Consider the following 15,663-nt stretch of genomic DNA (forward strand, 5'->3'; position numbering starts at 1 on the left):
CCTGCCAGCGTGGCCACGCAGGTCAGCAGGCCTGCCTCTGCATCCCCTCCTCGCCAGGCCCTGGCGTTTTACTACTCATCACAGACATCAGAAACCCACCAGGGATTCCAATTTCCAGCCCCCCCACCCACCCATCCTAGTCAGACCCACACTGACTTCTCTGACTCAGCAGCACCCAAAAGTCAGCCGCACGGACCCAACTCTCCCCGGCCCAGGAGGCTCGCTCGGAAGGACCACATCTTTGAAATGTATCGACGGTGTGGGAAAAATTAGTGTTTGTAGGGAGGGGGCCATTGTGGAGTTGTTCCTCTCTGTCCCCCCGACCCCCTGCTATGCAGGTGTCCCATAATGAGGCTCAGGGCCATCGCTTTCCCCAACAACACATCTGAGGAGTGTACCTGCTCCCCACTTCAAGTCCTATAACGTGAGACCCCCCCCCCACTCGTCCCCATGCCCCGCTCCCCGTCAGCAGCATCGTCACGCCCTCGTGAACCATCACGCACTGCCCACTGTCCAGCAGGTCCTGGGAGCCTTCATGCACACATTCCGTCCCTGACCGCCATGCCTAGGGCCCGCGCACGGCAACCCTGCCAATAAAACATTCATGACCAAGATCCCTTCTTCCTTCACTGGGGACACACAGCCTGGGAAGCTGGCACACAAAAGTCACCTCTTCCTCCTAGCACCCATTGAAGTGGGACGCCAGAGCCAGGCTGGAAGGGGATGGGGCACCAGAGTGCAGGGGTCGTGGCCAAGCCAAAGCCCCCCACTCCCGGAAACGCCCCTCTGCCGACGAGCTGATGGCAGCAGCGTGTCCAGAAACTCCACTTACTGGTCTAGGTCACTGGCTCCTGTTGGATCAGACCAAAAACATCCGGGTGCTTAGTGACTCTTGCTCTCCCGTTTCCGAGCTGTGCTTTATGTTTTCCGAACATTCCAGTTATAATCGGGGTTGTTTTTCTGTTCTAACGACCTCTCCAAAGGAGACCGGTGATCCAGGGGCGACTTGGAGTCGTGCGGAGATTTCTGGGAAGGGGGCGAGCGAGGGTCTGAGACCGCGGGGTGCAGCGGGGGCAGGGGCTGCTTGTAGTCCCCCAGTTTGTCTGTGTGGAAAGGGCGGTAATGGTCTGAGGGCCCCTGGCCATGGTAGCCCATCGGGGGGCGGTGATCGGACACCCGCCGGAAGTCCTGCTGGTGGTAGTTCTGAGGCCTAAACTCGTCCGATCGCCTCCGCTTGGAGTCGTGGTGGTGCCTGAAACAGAGACGCATGGGTGAGCAGACAGGCCCCGGCCGGGTCCCCCCGCCCCGTTCCTCACTCTCGTGCACTCAAATTCAAGGACGCTTCCAAAGGACTCACAGCAAGTGTTGACATGACTAGGTATCAAAACCAACGCAAAACAAAAGTAATCTACAAAGGGCTATTTTGTACTTAGTGGCAAAACACATCCTTAGCAATGACATGGCCTCATCAAGGCTGCAGCGAAACAAGGCGACTCTTGAGTCACTGATGCCTTCAGACACTCACGCTCCCTGCAGGTAGCCTGGCAAGATCCACACACACATTCACGTTCCTTTGACCCAGCCCCGGAGAAAGAGCTGCAGAAGTTATTCCCTAACTTATTAGCAACAGCAAAAGCCACAATCAACCTCAAAGTTCATTCAACAGGTGAAGGTTATGCGATACCTCTTCACACTCACTAGGGTGGCTCTATTTTTTTAAAAAAGGGAAGGAAAAAAAAACACAGGAAATTAGTATTGGCAAAGATGTGGAGAAACTGCAGCTCTCCTACGTTGCTGGGAAGAATGGAAAATGGCCCAGCCTCTGTGGCAATAAGTTAGGTGGTTCCTAAAAAGTCCGACAGAGAAGGACCAAATGACTAACGATTCCACCGCCAGGGTCGCAGGAGCCCCATTCACAACAGCCGAAGGCACGGACGGCTCAGATGCAATGGATGAACTGCTACAGAAAATGCAAACTGTATGTACAATGGAATATTACTCAGCCATAAAAAGAAAGGCAGTCTGATGGATGCTACAATGCTGATGAATCTTTTAAAAAACAATTTTGCTAAGTATTCAAAAAAGGCAGTACCCGAAGGCCAACTTTTTAATGCAAAACACCCAGAGTAAGGAACTCCACAGAAACAGCACACACACCAGTCACTGCCAGGAGCTGGGGGATGCAGAATGAGTGGCGGCTTAATGGGCACAGGGTTTTCAACTTGACAGATGTGAGGGTTGTCCAGCACTGTGAATGTACTACATGTCACTGAGCTGTTCATCTTAAAATAGTTAGTGTATGCTCCGTGACTGTCTCCTCAATGAAAAGAGAAAGATAAAGAGATGGCTGATGACTTCAGGTTCCAGTCAAGGCAGAGGAACGGGGACTAGGCTTACCCTCCTGCCTGAAACCACCAAGAAGAGACAAGATGCACGCAACAAAGGGTTGCAAGACACGTCAGATGTAAGGCGACGGAGGATAGTCATTTCTGAGAGACGGGAAGCTAACGAGACAGGCCTGGTGGGCACCCCGCTCAGCGCGGCCAGAGCGCGTCCCGGCCTCAGCACAGGGGAGGGGAGGCCAGGGGAGCCCACCAGATGTGACAGTCGGGCGGAAATAGAACCAAGGCAGCCAGAATCTGCAGGGTGGATGCAAAAGAGAGTTCTGTGGCCCTGGCTGCTATGGCTCAGTGGATTGAGCGCTGGCCTGCGAACCAGAGAGTCACTGGTTCAATTCCCAGTCAGGGCACATGCCTGGTTTACGGGCCAGGTCCCCGGTTGGGGGCATGTGAGAGGAAACCGCACATGGACGGATGCACACGCCGCCCGTCTCCCTGTAACAGTAAAGCTGCTGGCGCGGGCCAGCTCCTGGAGTCCCAGGGCCCCCTGCGTACCTGTCGTAATAATCTCTGTGTCCCCGGTGGTCTCGGTCGCTGCTGTACTGGTCATAGGGCCTCTTTCTGGACAGGTTATTGGGCCGATAGCTCCCAGAACGGTGGCTGTCCATGTGTCGCCGGTCCCCGTAGTGGTGGTCCTTGTACCAGTGCTGCTCATACTGATGGTGCCTGTCACTGCCCCACGGCGGGTTGTTGCTGCCACCGCCGTAGGTGAACTTCCTGTCCCTCTGCCAGTCTCCTCGATCTGCAGGAACAGGGACAAGGGTCTCATGACTGGAAGGAATGGCTGAATTTCATTTCACTTCCACCAAAGTTTAAACTGAAAGGCTGACACGTGTTATAAACAGACATTAGATCTCCTCCTTTCTGGCCTTTTTGCTGCTGGTAACATACCAGTAACGAGTCCTACCATTCTTTCCCCCAAATTTTAAGGCAAAAGAAAATTCACTGCCTTTCTCCTTCTGAAATCTTAGTAACTACTGATTTTTATTTTCTACCTGCTTACCTTCCAATCTGGGGCACACCACTAAAATGAGATGTCACTCGAAAACCGAACATTAATTCTGAAAACAGTACTACAGAAATTCACAGCTGCAAGGTAATAAAACTCCGTTTATACATCTCAAGCTTCTTTACCTGCTTGTACCAGAAGCTGTGCCTGGTCTCTCTCACACACGCACACACAAGGACCCCCTCCTGTATCAGGGAGCCCTCCAACCTTGGAACTGGGTCAGCACTTAACCCTGAAACATAAAGCCGAAGTAAAATTTGTTGTAGCTTTTTTGGCCTCCCTTTTCCCCTGCAGAGAAGAGTCATGCTTATTTGAATCCAAAAAGGTAGTGAAAACAGAGGAAAGTCCAGCCATGGAGGGTATAGGGGATGTCCACTCAGAACCTGTGGACTTAGGGCCTTTGAGGGAAGGGCAGAGGGAGACCCGAGACCAGGGGACGCCGGAGGAGAACCACACGGGGACTGAGCAGAGACCAGGGGGACACGGCGCCCAGTCAGGGGGCGCCCAGGGCCTGGCAGCCACCGCGCGCCCGGACGGAGGCGGGGAGCAGATCCTCCCACAGTTGCTCCAGAAGGAACCAGCCTGCTGGCACCTGCAGTTCAGATTCTGGCCCCCAGGCTGCGGAAGAATGAACTTCTGTTGTTTTAAGCCGCCAGTGTGTGGCAGCTGGTGATAGCAGCCTCGGGAAGCTGGCCAGAGACTTAACCAGAGGGAACTGTGTGGCCTCGTGGGGGATCTAATCTGCTGTCTCCACTGATGTTAACACCACCGACATGCCACCTAATAAACGTCTCCACTCATTCTGCTGGTCTTCTAGCATTTTCCTATAGAGCCAAAGAATAACACCGAGGAAACTATGCAGCTTAGCAACTTATGCCGTTAGAACGATGCGCAGTCAGCCAGGGGCTTGAGTTCACTGCTGATCCCGGGAGGATCAGGCCAGAGGGCTGAGGAGTAAAACGTTTTGACGCATCTACCTAAGAATGAACAAACACCACCAACAGGAGACAGCTCCACAATGTGAAAGGGGCCCTCGAAGACGGTTTCAAACCAAACGGAAAGTCCGATTTCAAACAGGGCATCCCTGCCTGTGCTTTACAGCAGGTGCTGCCAACCCGAGCCAAGTCGCAGCGATTTCCAGAGAGATCGCACAGCGCTGTTCTTCCTTCCTGACCCCTCCCTGAGGCAGGTCGCTGGTCGGAAGCACTGAGCTATTAAGGAGCTGGATGAGGAGTCCAGGGCTGAAATAAGAGACTACAGTTAGCTTAACAAGAGTTCTTTCAAAGGGTCAGAATATAAAATATGCGACATCACATGAATAACACAAAACCAGCCTAATCCCAGGAAAAAGCCGGTACGACTAATCTGACCAGATATGAGCACACAGGAGGATTTCCCAGCCACCCTGTAGAGTCATTACCCCCCGCCCCCTCAGTAAAATGGTGATCCACTAATTTGAAACTATTCTGACTTTTAATATGAGAAGACATCAGACTTCTGCTTCCAAGGAGTTTAGAGCAGCTTGCAGCAGAAATTACATGCAGCTAAGAACATTAAGAAAGGTCAGATAAACAGAAAAGAACCTGTTTAAAGACATCGAAGAACAGCCAAAGCAATCAGGACTAGAAGGAGGGAGAATCCGAAGCGCAGACAACCTCCCATGGGGAAGGGCTGGCTCAGCAGCCACTGGGGAGAGCGGCGACCTGGGGCTCGGGCTCTGTCCAGGCCGGGGGCCACCCCACCACACTGGCCCTTTGCATTTCCTCTTCGGTAGGAGTTCCCAGTCCTAACTTTTGCCTAGTTTTTTTTTTTTTTTTTAATGTTCTTTTTCAAGCAAGTAACAAAGACCCAGTTTACCAGCTTTACTTTTTAAACCTAAGCTTCACGTTACTTATCACACAATTGTCAGAACTTACTGAGCCGTCAGCACTCATGCACACTAGAGAACATTCTCGATGTATATGTAACCAGGAATGTGTTACCACGGACGCATTAGTATCTTTCGCTACTGAATACTGAAAAAAAAAGTTGAAATCATGCCATTTTTCTCTTTGATTATCCTTTTGTTAATAATTTACAAAGGCTCCTTCAGTAATAACAGTCTTTCAATACTAACCACTTTAATCGTTAATTATGATGTATAAAGTAAATTGTTTCCCTCAGCCTATCATTTTGCCTTTTGTTTATGGGGACTTTGTTCTTCCTTAAATTAAAAGGGCCTATTTTTATTTCATGTTTTATTTCATTCTGAAAAAGAGGACAATAAAGTGATGGCTGGGAATACAGCGCAAAGGCCCAGCGGCTGTCTCTGGAAAATAAAATGATTCTTCTTCCATTGCCTCTTGTAACGGGTCCCCTCCTGACCTACCTGCATGACTGAAGTGCCTCTTGTTGGGGTGACTGTAGTTATCTCTTGGGTGTCCGTGCACCTGTGGGCCGTGGGGGGCAGGCAGGTGAGGCTTCTGAGGGTGAAGGCTGTGCGGGGCGTGGGACTGAGACATCACGGAGTCCCGGCCTGACCCCGAGGCCTCCAGCCGAAATGGCTTCTTACCGCCCATCACATCATCCTTCTTCTTCTGCTCCTAGGAGAGGGAAAGGAAACCAGAGACTCTCGAGATCCCAGGCTGAATCCCCAAGAACGATACAAAGATCATCACACCTCCCAACAGTTCCCTCCTGGCTCCTGACCTGCCGTTCACTACCTGCTTTCCCAGACGAGCCCAGCAATACCACTGGGTTCCCACAGTGCGGACACTCAAGAGTTCCACCCGCGGCCGTGCCCTCCCAGGCCCACTCCACTGATGCGCACCTGTGTGAACACACGCATGAACTGCCAGATGCCACCCCATGGGCCCCCAAACAGGTGCCCAAGGCTGTCAGAGTTCTCAGAGATTGCGCTTCCGTGTCCAGCCAGGACTACCAACTTTATCATGAGGCTAACTAAAACAAGACAGCTCCGACTAGTCCAATTTGGTCCATGTCTTTCTAAGCCATTTGGTGTCGTTTTTTAAATATGTGTATGTATATTAAACAAAAATATTATTTGGTATTATTTTGTGAAAATCTCATGTGGACACTTATTTTTATAATATTATATTTAAGGTTGAACAATACTGTCCATATGGACATATCATGATTTATTTAATCGAGTTCTTACTGTTGAATATTCAAGTTATTTCCACTACAAACATATTTAAATCCTTAATTATCTCCTTAAACTAAGTTCTTTTTAATTTGTTTTCCTTTTTTTTTTTTTTTTGGAAGATCTCATTTATTTTAGAGAGAGGGGATGGGAGAGAGAAAGAGAGGGAGAGAAACATCCATGTGTGGTTGCCTCTCAAACACCCCCAACTGGGGACCTGGCCCACAACCCAGGCATGTGCCCTGACTGGGAATCGAACCGGCGACCTTTCAATTCACAGGCTGACGCTCCATCCACTGAGCCACAGCAGCCAGGGGTAAACTAGGTTCTTAGAAGCACAACTCTGTGTTTTAGTCTTGGCTAAGTCTTAACTGAATCGTCCCCTTTGTAAATACACCCCACTAGCGGTGTCACTGCTTTTGTTACTCAGCTCCCACTAACTTCCGACACCTACACAACTGAAGCCCTTTACGTGACGCGTCCAATCTCCACACTCATCCCAACTGTTCCATTCCTTCCTGGGGCCTCTCCCGACTATTCATTCAAAGACTTCTTATAATGTTGAAAACTTACAGTGACATTCAGCAGTGTTATTCTGTCACTGCTGTATTTACTGCTGTATTGTATTTTTCCACGCAAATAAAACTATGACTTGCTTCGGGGTCCTGCTCTGCAGCGCTACACAGCGCTGGGCAGAGGACACGTTCTTGCAACACGTACTTCTGAGCACCTGCCCTGTCCTGGCATTGCTGCAGGTGCTGAGGATACAGCAGAGGACAGGAGACGCGAAGCCTCTGCCCTCACAGAGCTGCTGTGTTCCTAGAGCAGGCAGTAAGCGCTACCAGACAGGCCCTGACGGCGACTCCGGGCCGGGCCCGCCGGCCACGCCAGCAGGTCTGCAAACGGCCCTGTCTGCCCAGTCACGGCTGTGCCCACCCCACCCCAGCCCACTCCCACCAAAGGGGAGGCAACTTCTGGGCTCCCACTCCCGTTTGCTCCTTTGTGTGAACAGCTGGGACCCTCAGTACAGAAACACACCAAGTTCACCGGGCCCAGAAAAGAAGAAGTATTTTGTGCCCACAATCCTGTCACCTATCAGGAGCCACATTTGTAAGCGACAACAGACATGTGCACATGAAAGGAAAGGGCTGGTGAATAAATTATTCCGGGACAGAAGAACAGAGGGTAACAGTCCTTTATGCAGACCTCAGCCCTGTGTGAAACAGCCAATCAATGGACTGCCTATTTTCCAATCGGGTCTTGCGAGGTTACCCGTGGCTCACGCTGAGGATCTGCACAGCTAATACGAAGAAAGGGTGCGCAGGACAAGGCAGGGGGGCCGTGGTGGGCTCCTGCACCCCTCCTGGGCCTGCTCCTCCATCAGCACAGTAAGGGAGAGACCCAGCGACCCCTCCGACACCAACATCCCATGATTCTATAATCGTCTCCCCATGGGAAACAGTAATTAAGGAATTTTCCTGTGGAACGGGTCTTTATCTCTTTGAATGAATTAAGATTAAATTTGTATTTTACCTCCTCTTCTTGAGATCTTTTCTTATGAGCCATCTTGTATAACTTATGCAATTTTCGAGCATCAAATTCTGTAAACTTGGAAACAAAAATCCACAGGTTCCTTAAAAAAAAAAAAAAAAAAAAATCCAGCTCTGGTAAATTATAGAATTATAGAATGTAAAAAATAACTTTTTTCTCTTTTGACTGATGGCAAGCTGTTGAATTGTGCTGTGCAATGAGAGCACCCAGGCACAGAAATCACGTCACAGAGAGACGCATCCTCTCGGGTCCCTGCCTCCGTCACCCACCCTGGCATGCTACTGTCAACGGCAGCTGACCGAGACAGGTCTGGAGACCAGGGTTCCGTCTCAGAGCTCCAGTCTCTGTTGGTCACACTGGGACCGGGACTCCAGTCCGAGTCTGCCTCCGCCTTCCGCCCTTCTGGCCTCTGCCACGCGGCCCACCAGGACCACCACCTCCCAGGTTGGGACCCACATACAGCCGGGCATCTCTGCGTGGCTGCCCCTTCTTTCCTTCCAGAGGTCAACAAGGCCTCTTGTCTCTTCCTTAAAACTCTGGAGGGACTCCTCCCCTCCAACTGCACTGCCTTCAGCCCAGCACGCGGCCTTCCTGGGGGCAGGGGAGTGACTGGCCAAACGAGGGTCGGGGACGAGGCGCAGGCACTCGGTGAGCTGGGAAGTCCCACGTCCTCGCGCCCCGCCTGGCTACTCACAGGACACAGGGTTATGGCTCCCTAACCTATACGCCCGCTGCACCACGCGGAGAGCCGTTTCCCTTCCTTTCTAAGGACTTAATTCAGGCATCTTAACAAACTACCTTTAACACCTAAAAATCCTCCCAGTCCCCTCACAGGCCCACGCTGGGCCCTTGCTGAAGCCTGAGAACGCTCTTCAGCCACGGCCACTCCCCTCTTCTAGGACCAGCCCGAGTGCACTTGCCTGCCTCTCAGACGTCCCTCCTGACTCCTCTTCTGCACATGCGATCTCCTATGAGGAACTCCCACTACACTTGGTCTTGCACTTACTGCTTCACGACGAATGATTTCTCAGGAGGGAGCAAGAACCTTCCTATCAACTACTGCCCGCGAGGGCCACAGAGCCTGGTGCGTTTACACACAGACAGGCCAGGCCCTGGCGCCCAGCAGGAAGCCCGACCTATGGATCTCTGGACTGAGAGGGCCTTCTGCTACCTTCCAACAGGGATTGAGTCCGATTAAAAGAAAGAACTGGTAACAGTGCGAAGGAAAAAATGACATTTTAATACTTAAAAGTGATTTTTGAGTGTGAAGCCTGCGATGGAGAGCATCAGAATAGAAGGTTTTATTAAAACCATTTCACTCCAAGACCAATCCACTGATACTGGGCACACTACACAAAGATAATAATTACATTAACCAGGAAGTATAGGAGGTCAAAGTAACTGGATCGTGGAGATTAGTGTTACAACTGTCTCCGAGAAATCTGTTGTGTTTTCTTAAAATATCTTAAAATATCAAAAGTGAATATATAAATGAATATATGTAAGTCATGATGCTTTACCAATTAAAGTTCTGCATGAACTGAATTAATCTAAATTACTGCCAGACTTATCTGATTGTCAGTCTGGTGACTTTAACCGGGTTCCCCTCCTGTGTTAGCTGAAAGCTGACCCAATTAGTTATCATATCTGAATATCAACTTCAGATGGCTGAAGTCGTAAAATTCGATGATTTTAAATGCCTGCATTTAAAAACCGAGTCTTTATTCAGAGAACAGGCCAGCAAATCCAGTCTCTTTCTTTCTTGTAAATTAATGACATCACCAACCCATTTAAAAAAAGACTGGTCTCGGTGGAATGGCCAATTTCAGGATAGTGTAACTGACACCCTGCGGGTACGCTGCTGAAGATGCCTTTCACAGGGGGAAAATGTTTCATGGCGCGGGCGTGTCACCCAGCACAAGACAAAAGCAGATCTCCCGCCCCCACCCCACCCCCCACCCCACCCCCCGGCGTGGCTGTCGGTCAAACCAAAGCGGCACCCGGAGGCCCAGTCACATTACCTCCTCCACAGCTTGATGTGCTCCTGCTCGGAGTAGGCTTTCAGGCACTCGGCGATCCGGTCCCCGATCTTCAGCAGGCAGCTCCGGGTGTGCTCCAGCTGCTCCTGCACGTTCAGCCCCTTGTCGGGCTTGTCCAGCTGCTTCAGCGCCTTCTTCACGGGCCGCATCCTCTCCTTACACTGCAACAGGCCACAAGGGCGGAGACGTAAAGCACGGGCCGCGGGGACGGTCCCCCCTCCGCTTCCTGTGCCCGCGATCCCCACAGAGCGCACAGCCCAGCCCACCCTGGTGCCCGGTAACCACCGAGGGGAGGGGCTCTGCGGGTGGAACAGATGCCAGTGTCAGAGTCAGGACCACCTGAGGTGTGGGCCCACCACCCCGGCTTAGAGCAACGGCCTTGGACACCTTCCTTGGCCCCTGACAATGCTGCTCCGTTGCCCAGGGGGCCTGCTAATCCCGCTGGGCCTTCACGAAGGTCAAATGAGAAGCAGAATTACAGACCGAGCCTGAACACCGCCCGTCGCAAACGAGCTCAGAGTGCGGGATAAACTATGTACAAGTTCTTCAGGCTCGTAGGGGACTTGGGGAGGGGGGGCTTCCAGAGAAAGACGTGACCTGAACACAAGAATCTTTTCCCTCCCCAGCCCTGCTAGAACTACAGTAAAGGGGTTATCTTTAAAAAGAGGTAGGCCCACAAAGAAAAGAATGAGAGAGAAAACGGCCACAGAATATTGGCACAAGGGGAATGACTGAAGGGAGCTGAGGACCGCCTGAGGTGCATCGCAAAATCCCCCCAAAGCTGTGTCCCTAGAAGTAAGAGTGAGAGCTGAAACTGAAGACGAGTTTCCCAAGGCTGCTTACTACCTACGAGTACCCGAGACTCAGACTCATGAGAGACACCCAGGTCTCCAACAGCACCCAGCAAAGGACAGGGCAGTTCATTCTCTCTCAAGATTAAAGAAAGGCCGCTGACCTGGGCCCTGCAAACAGGGCTGAGGCTCACTGCGAACAGAATCATGGGAACACATGCTACGAACACGTGCATCCCAGATGAGCCACGGTCCACTCTTATGCCCCTCAGGTTCCAGAAGGAAAGGGTGCCAGGTCTTCACCTTCCAGTCAGGAGACCGGGAGACTTTTCTCCATAAAAGCGACCACCCAATAGTTAAGAACCGAACGGAGCTGCCTATCTACTCTTAAGTTTCCCTGGGCAGCAGCCCAGCCAGACCACCCCACAGCGAAGACGCTCAGTCCCCCAAGCCCCGCCCACGAGTTCAGCACCCCTGATCAGAGTTAGACCCCGCTCGTACACATGAGCAGACGAGCATGGACAACCGAGCCATCTGAGGAGGGGTCCAGCATGAATAACAGAAAACAAATTAACTGAGGAAGAAGCAACTGAGGATTACCGAGCCCCCTGAAAAAGTATCTAACATTAATGAGGGAAAACAGAGAGAAATATGAAAACATACAGAGAACCACGGGGAAGGGAATGTTGGCAATAAAACATGATGAGAGAAATAAAAACCTCTAAAGAAATAATGGGAGACAAAGTTGAGGGGATCCCCCAGGAAGGAAAGCTTAAAAAGCAGAAATCAAGAAATAGAAAAATAGGGACTACTTCCAGAGTCTACTATCAAAAAACAAGGAGTTCCAGAAAGATAAAACTAAGAACTTAGGAGGAAATTATCACCCAAGTTTCTCGGACCTTAGGACATGGTCGTCAGCCACTGAGGACATGCTGCCACGAATTAATAAGGCTCCTGACATGGTCAGGGCGCATCAGAACGACGCAAGGCCTCCAACAGTCCCCTGCTTTGCGGGAATTCCCGTAACCCAGACTCCTGCCAAACTGCCTGGGACATACGACAAGCTCCTTACCTCTCTTAGCCATATTTTTTTAATATGTAACATTAAGGCAATTACCTATGTCACAGAATTATGGTGGAGAAAACACACACCCAGCACACAAACGATGCCTGGCCGTTAAAGGGAACTATTACTCTTGTCTTTAGAGACCCAAGTAGTGAAACTCTGAAGTCACCCATGAGAATGATAACTGAATTTAGAATCGTGGTCACTTCTGGGGAGGTAACAATAGAAAAGCATGAAGTTTTGGGTGAAGAACAGCACAGGCTTCCACTTTATATTCTTGAGTTTTAAAAAAAAATGCATTTTTGACTGAGTTCCATGGCACTATATCAATGTCAACTACACTCCTATAATTTTTCTGTATTTTTAAAGATTTCATAATATAAAAATGAGTAAATGAGCCAATATGTCAAAGCATTTTAAAAAATAGTATGATCTTATTCATTTATTGATATTCTACTAGCTTCTACATGTAAAGAAAGACACAGAACTTGACCTCAGTGAGTTCACAGGCTGAAGAATAAAGAGAATTAAGAAAAGTGAAGTACAAAGAACACACACACACACACACACACAAGGTTTTGGGGAACACAGAGAAAGCGCTCAGGAGAAAGACTACCTGACAAGGATGAGGTCAAAATCCTATCCTCTACTGCCACAGAGCAGGAGTGTTTTGAGATTTGGAAGAAGGCCACTTTCTCTTTGAGACAGAATTAACTGTTCAAGCGAACCATAATTTGTGAAAACACAGGGCAAGGAAGGGACCCCCAGGGAGGTGGGGAAGGGAACCGCTGCACGCAGCACAATCCAATATGCACATGCAGACCCAGGAAGGCCCTGGAGCCCTCGGGACCGCTGACTTGCTCCCCGCCACGCCAGGCCTGAGCCACGCACACCCTCCCGTCACCGCCTGTGGGCGGGGAGACAGACCACATCCTGGGCCGTGTCTGAGGTCCGACCGCTGCTCTTGCTAACTCACTGGGACCCCGGCCGTGTCCCATGTCACGCTGTCCCCTTCCTCTCACTACGCTGGCCACAGCGGCCTCTGTAACCGCCCCAAGGCGCCATGCTGGGCCCTGCCGCATGGCCTTTGTACGTGCTGCTGCCTTGCCTAGGCGCGGGGTTCCCTCCTCTCCTCTCCTGTCACCTTCTCCTCTTCCTTCAGAGTAATTCGGACACATTCCCTCCCTACATGTGCCTTCCCGACGGCCTGACTGGGTCAGACCCTTCCCACAGGGCCTGCGTGGGATCTGGTCTTGCTCCCCCCCCGGCCCGTCACAGCAGCACAGACACGATCTGTGCAGTGACCTGACTGTCCCCCCTCGCGAATGCAGTCTGCAATAGACACAGTGCTGTCTTCCCCATGGCAATTCCGGGGGCTGCACACAGACAGGACTCAGTCAGTGTTGCTTCCGGGAACACTTCTGTTTCCCAGATGCTACTCAGGGGCCCTGCAGCCCTTTCAGACCAGAAGCACAAGACATAACCTTCATTCCCTAAAATTCTTTCTCACTGGAAGTCCAGTATGAAGGGCTCTTCCTAGCATCTGTTCCCAGAGCTCAGGTCTTTGGGTCTTAGAAGCCACGTGTTTCCAAGGTAATGTCCTGAGGCTTAGCCTGCATGACGCTGTGTGGCCGGACTTAGAAAAAGCAGGGCCGCAGTGAGCCCTGGGGCTGCAGGGGCGAGCGTCCCTCAGTGTCAGCACTTACTATGCTGAACGTCTCCTGGTCCAGATCATCCTCCTCATCCTCGCCAATGGGGACAGGTTCACTTCCTGCTGTAATATGGACAGGACCCTGAGATCGCTTTGATTTACTCGAAGATTTGGCATCACCACCTTTAGGCTTTTAAAAAAGAGTTACAAGGAGTCATTGTCACTTGTGCAATCTTGCCTTGCAGTTCGGACTTCCTGCCGACGTCACATCACTACAGCGGGTAAATGCGATGGCCTCCGTTTATAATAAGGTAAAATAAAGTCCTCTGGGACATCCACAAAGCCAAACCTACAGGATTACTAGCTTAATCATACATCATTCCCATTTCTGTCTCTTAACGCCCCAATTTTAACTTTAGATTCATCAAGGCTATTCTGCCTTCTGTTCCCTCATCCATAAAATGCACAAAAATGCCATCAAGAGATTATGAGTGTAAATTGGCAGAGATCTGGTACAGTATCACGTAGCAACTTTTAATGACAGCTTATATTTTATTAACAGAAGTATTCTAAATGACTGAACTCTGCATAAATCCAAACGGATAGATCTCATTTCTCCATAAAAGGTTGTAGAAATGCGGAAATATAAATATATATAAAAAATGGCTACATGTATGAATATTTAAAAACATAAAAAGTATTATGCCTTCTGATTATACAATATGTAATAAAAGAAGCTATCATATCTGGGTAGTGGATACATGGATATTTGTTAAATCATTCTTTATTATTTTATTTTTGAAATACTTCAACTTTTTTAAAAAAAGGACCTCTGTGGAAGCATAAACATAAAGATATCTGTCACAGGGTGGTTTATAACATTAGAAATTTGGAAGCAATTTCAATCAGGGAAATGTAAACTGCTTCCAGGCTGTTAGAACCATACAGAGAACCTTCCCTATCTATTAAAAAAAAAAAAAAAAAGACTTTAACTTGGCAAGTTGTTGGTGATATATTGCTAAGTGAGGAGAAAAGGCTTCTTCTCAAACAATCTGGTATGATATTTATTTTGTATTTGTTCTTATATGCATAAGACCAAAGTTCCAGAGGTACCCAGCTGGAAATCTACTAGTTATGATTACATGGTAGAGTCAGAGCAGTTATTTGTATGTTTTAATGATGATTAGGGACTAATTGCAAAATAACTTCATGTACCACTGTACCAGAATCCCATGGCTTGGAATGAACTTCATAAAACCCCCAAAAGGAAAGTTCTACAAGAGCAAGGATTTTCACCCAATTCTATTCCAAAAGTGTAACTCTTGATGGTGTATTTGGTTTGAATCCTAAACCCTTTAAAATACTCAAATTCGTCTGTGGATTGTACTCATCTATCATGAATCTGAGCACATACCTCAAGCAGTTACCTGCAAATGCGATTTCTCTCACCTGTCCTAGCTCACCCCAACACCCCCTCTGAAACGTGTAAAAAACTTGCAAGTAAAGGCCTTCTCTAAGGAAGAGCCACCCAAGCGTCCATGCTCCGTCTCTGCAGGGAGAGGTGCAGGCCTCACTGACGGCCCCCTGCTTCCCTCGCGATGTACCCACAAGGCGGCCGTTATTCCAGGGCCCTCAGCCCCCGCGCTATTCCTGACTCCCAGCAGGGACCGCCGGAGGCTGCAGGTATCTCAGGAAGCAGAACGACAGATACCTTCTCCTTCTTATCTTTCGATCTCTTCCTCTCCTTGTCCCCATCTCTGTCCTTCCTAGAGCTCATCTGCTTCTCCTTGTTCTCCTTGTTCTCTTTCTTCTTCTGCTTCTTTTTCATCGGGCTTTTTTCTAAGCCATCGTCCTAGAAGACAAACAGGGCTATGAGCCATGGCCACAGACTTTATCCGGACTCACGTCCTCTCTGGGGAAGGCTCGCCCCTGCATCTACACCTGGAAGCGTGTTTCCAAGCAGACAACCTTACAGCACGTACCCAACGCTAAACTCTGGTAAGGACCCGTTAAGC

The 15,663-nt window shown here is 49.8% G+C and overlaps 1 protein-coding gene across 3 annotated transcripts in view; it reads right to left on the reverse strand.

Annotated features, from left to right (window-relative positions):
• Positions 1-450: 450 nt before the first annotated feature.
• CHD2 (chromodomain helicase DNA binding protein 2) overlaps positions 451-15,663 on the reverse strand; it is an 82,346-nt gene continuing 67,133 nt past the window's right edge. For all 3 annotated transcript variants that reach the window (XM_090263771.1, XM_090263770.1, XM_090263772.1), the window contains 7 exons: positions 15,360-15,500; positions 13,704-13,838; positions 10,123-10,301; positions 8,084-8,183; positions 5,777-5,990; positions 2,895-3,141; positions 451-1,252 (listed from right to left, as the gene is read on the reverse strand). In XM_090263771.1, coding sequence (XP_090119897.1) covers positions 919-1,252; positions 2,895-3,141; positions 5,777-5,990; positions 8,084-8,183; positions 10,123-10,301; positions 13,704-13,838; positions 15,360-15,500 — 1,350 coding nt within the window. In that variant the 3' untranslated portion in view covers positions 451-918. The remainder of the gene's footprint in view (positions 1,253-2,894; positions 3,142-5,776; positions 5,991-8,083; positions 8,184-10,122; positions 10,302-13,703; positions 13,839-15,359; positions 15,501-15,663) is intronic.

Source organism: Furipterus horrens, unplaced genomic scaffold (assembly GCF_987537825.1).
Source record: "Furipterus horrens unplaced genomic scaffold, mFurHor1.1.pri manual_scaffold_16, whole genome shotgun sequence".
In the NCBI taxonomy this organism is placed as follows: Eukaryota; Metazoa; Chordata; class Mammalia; order Chiroptera; family Furipteridae; genus Furipterus; species Furipterus horrens.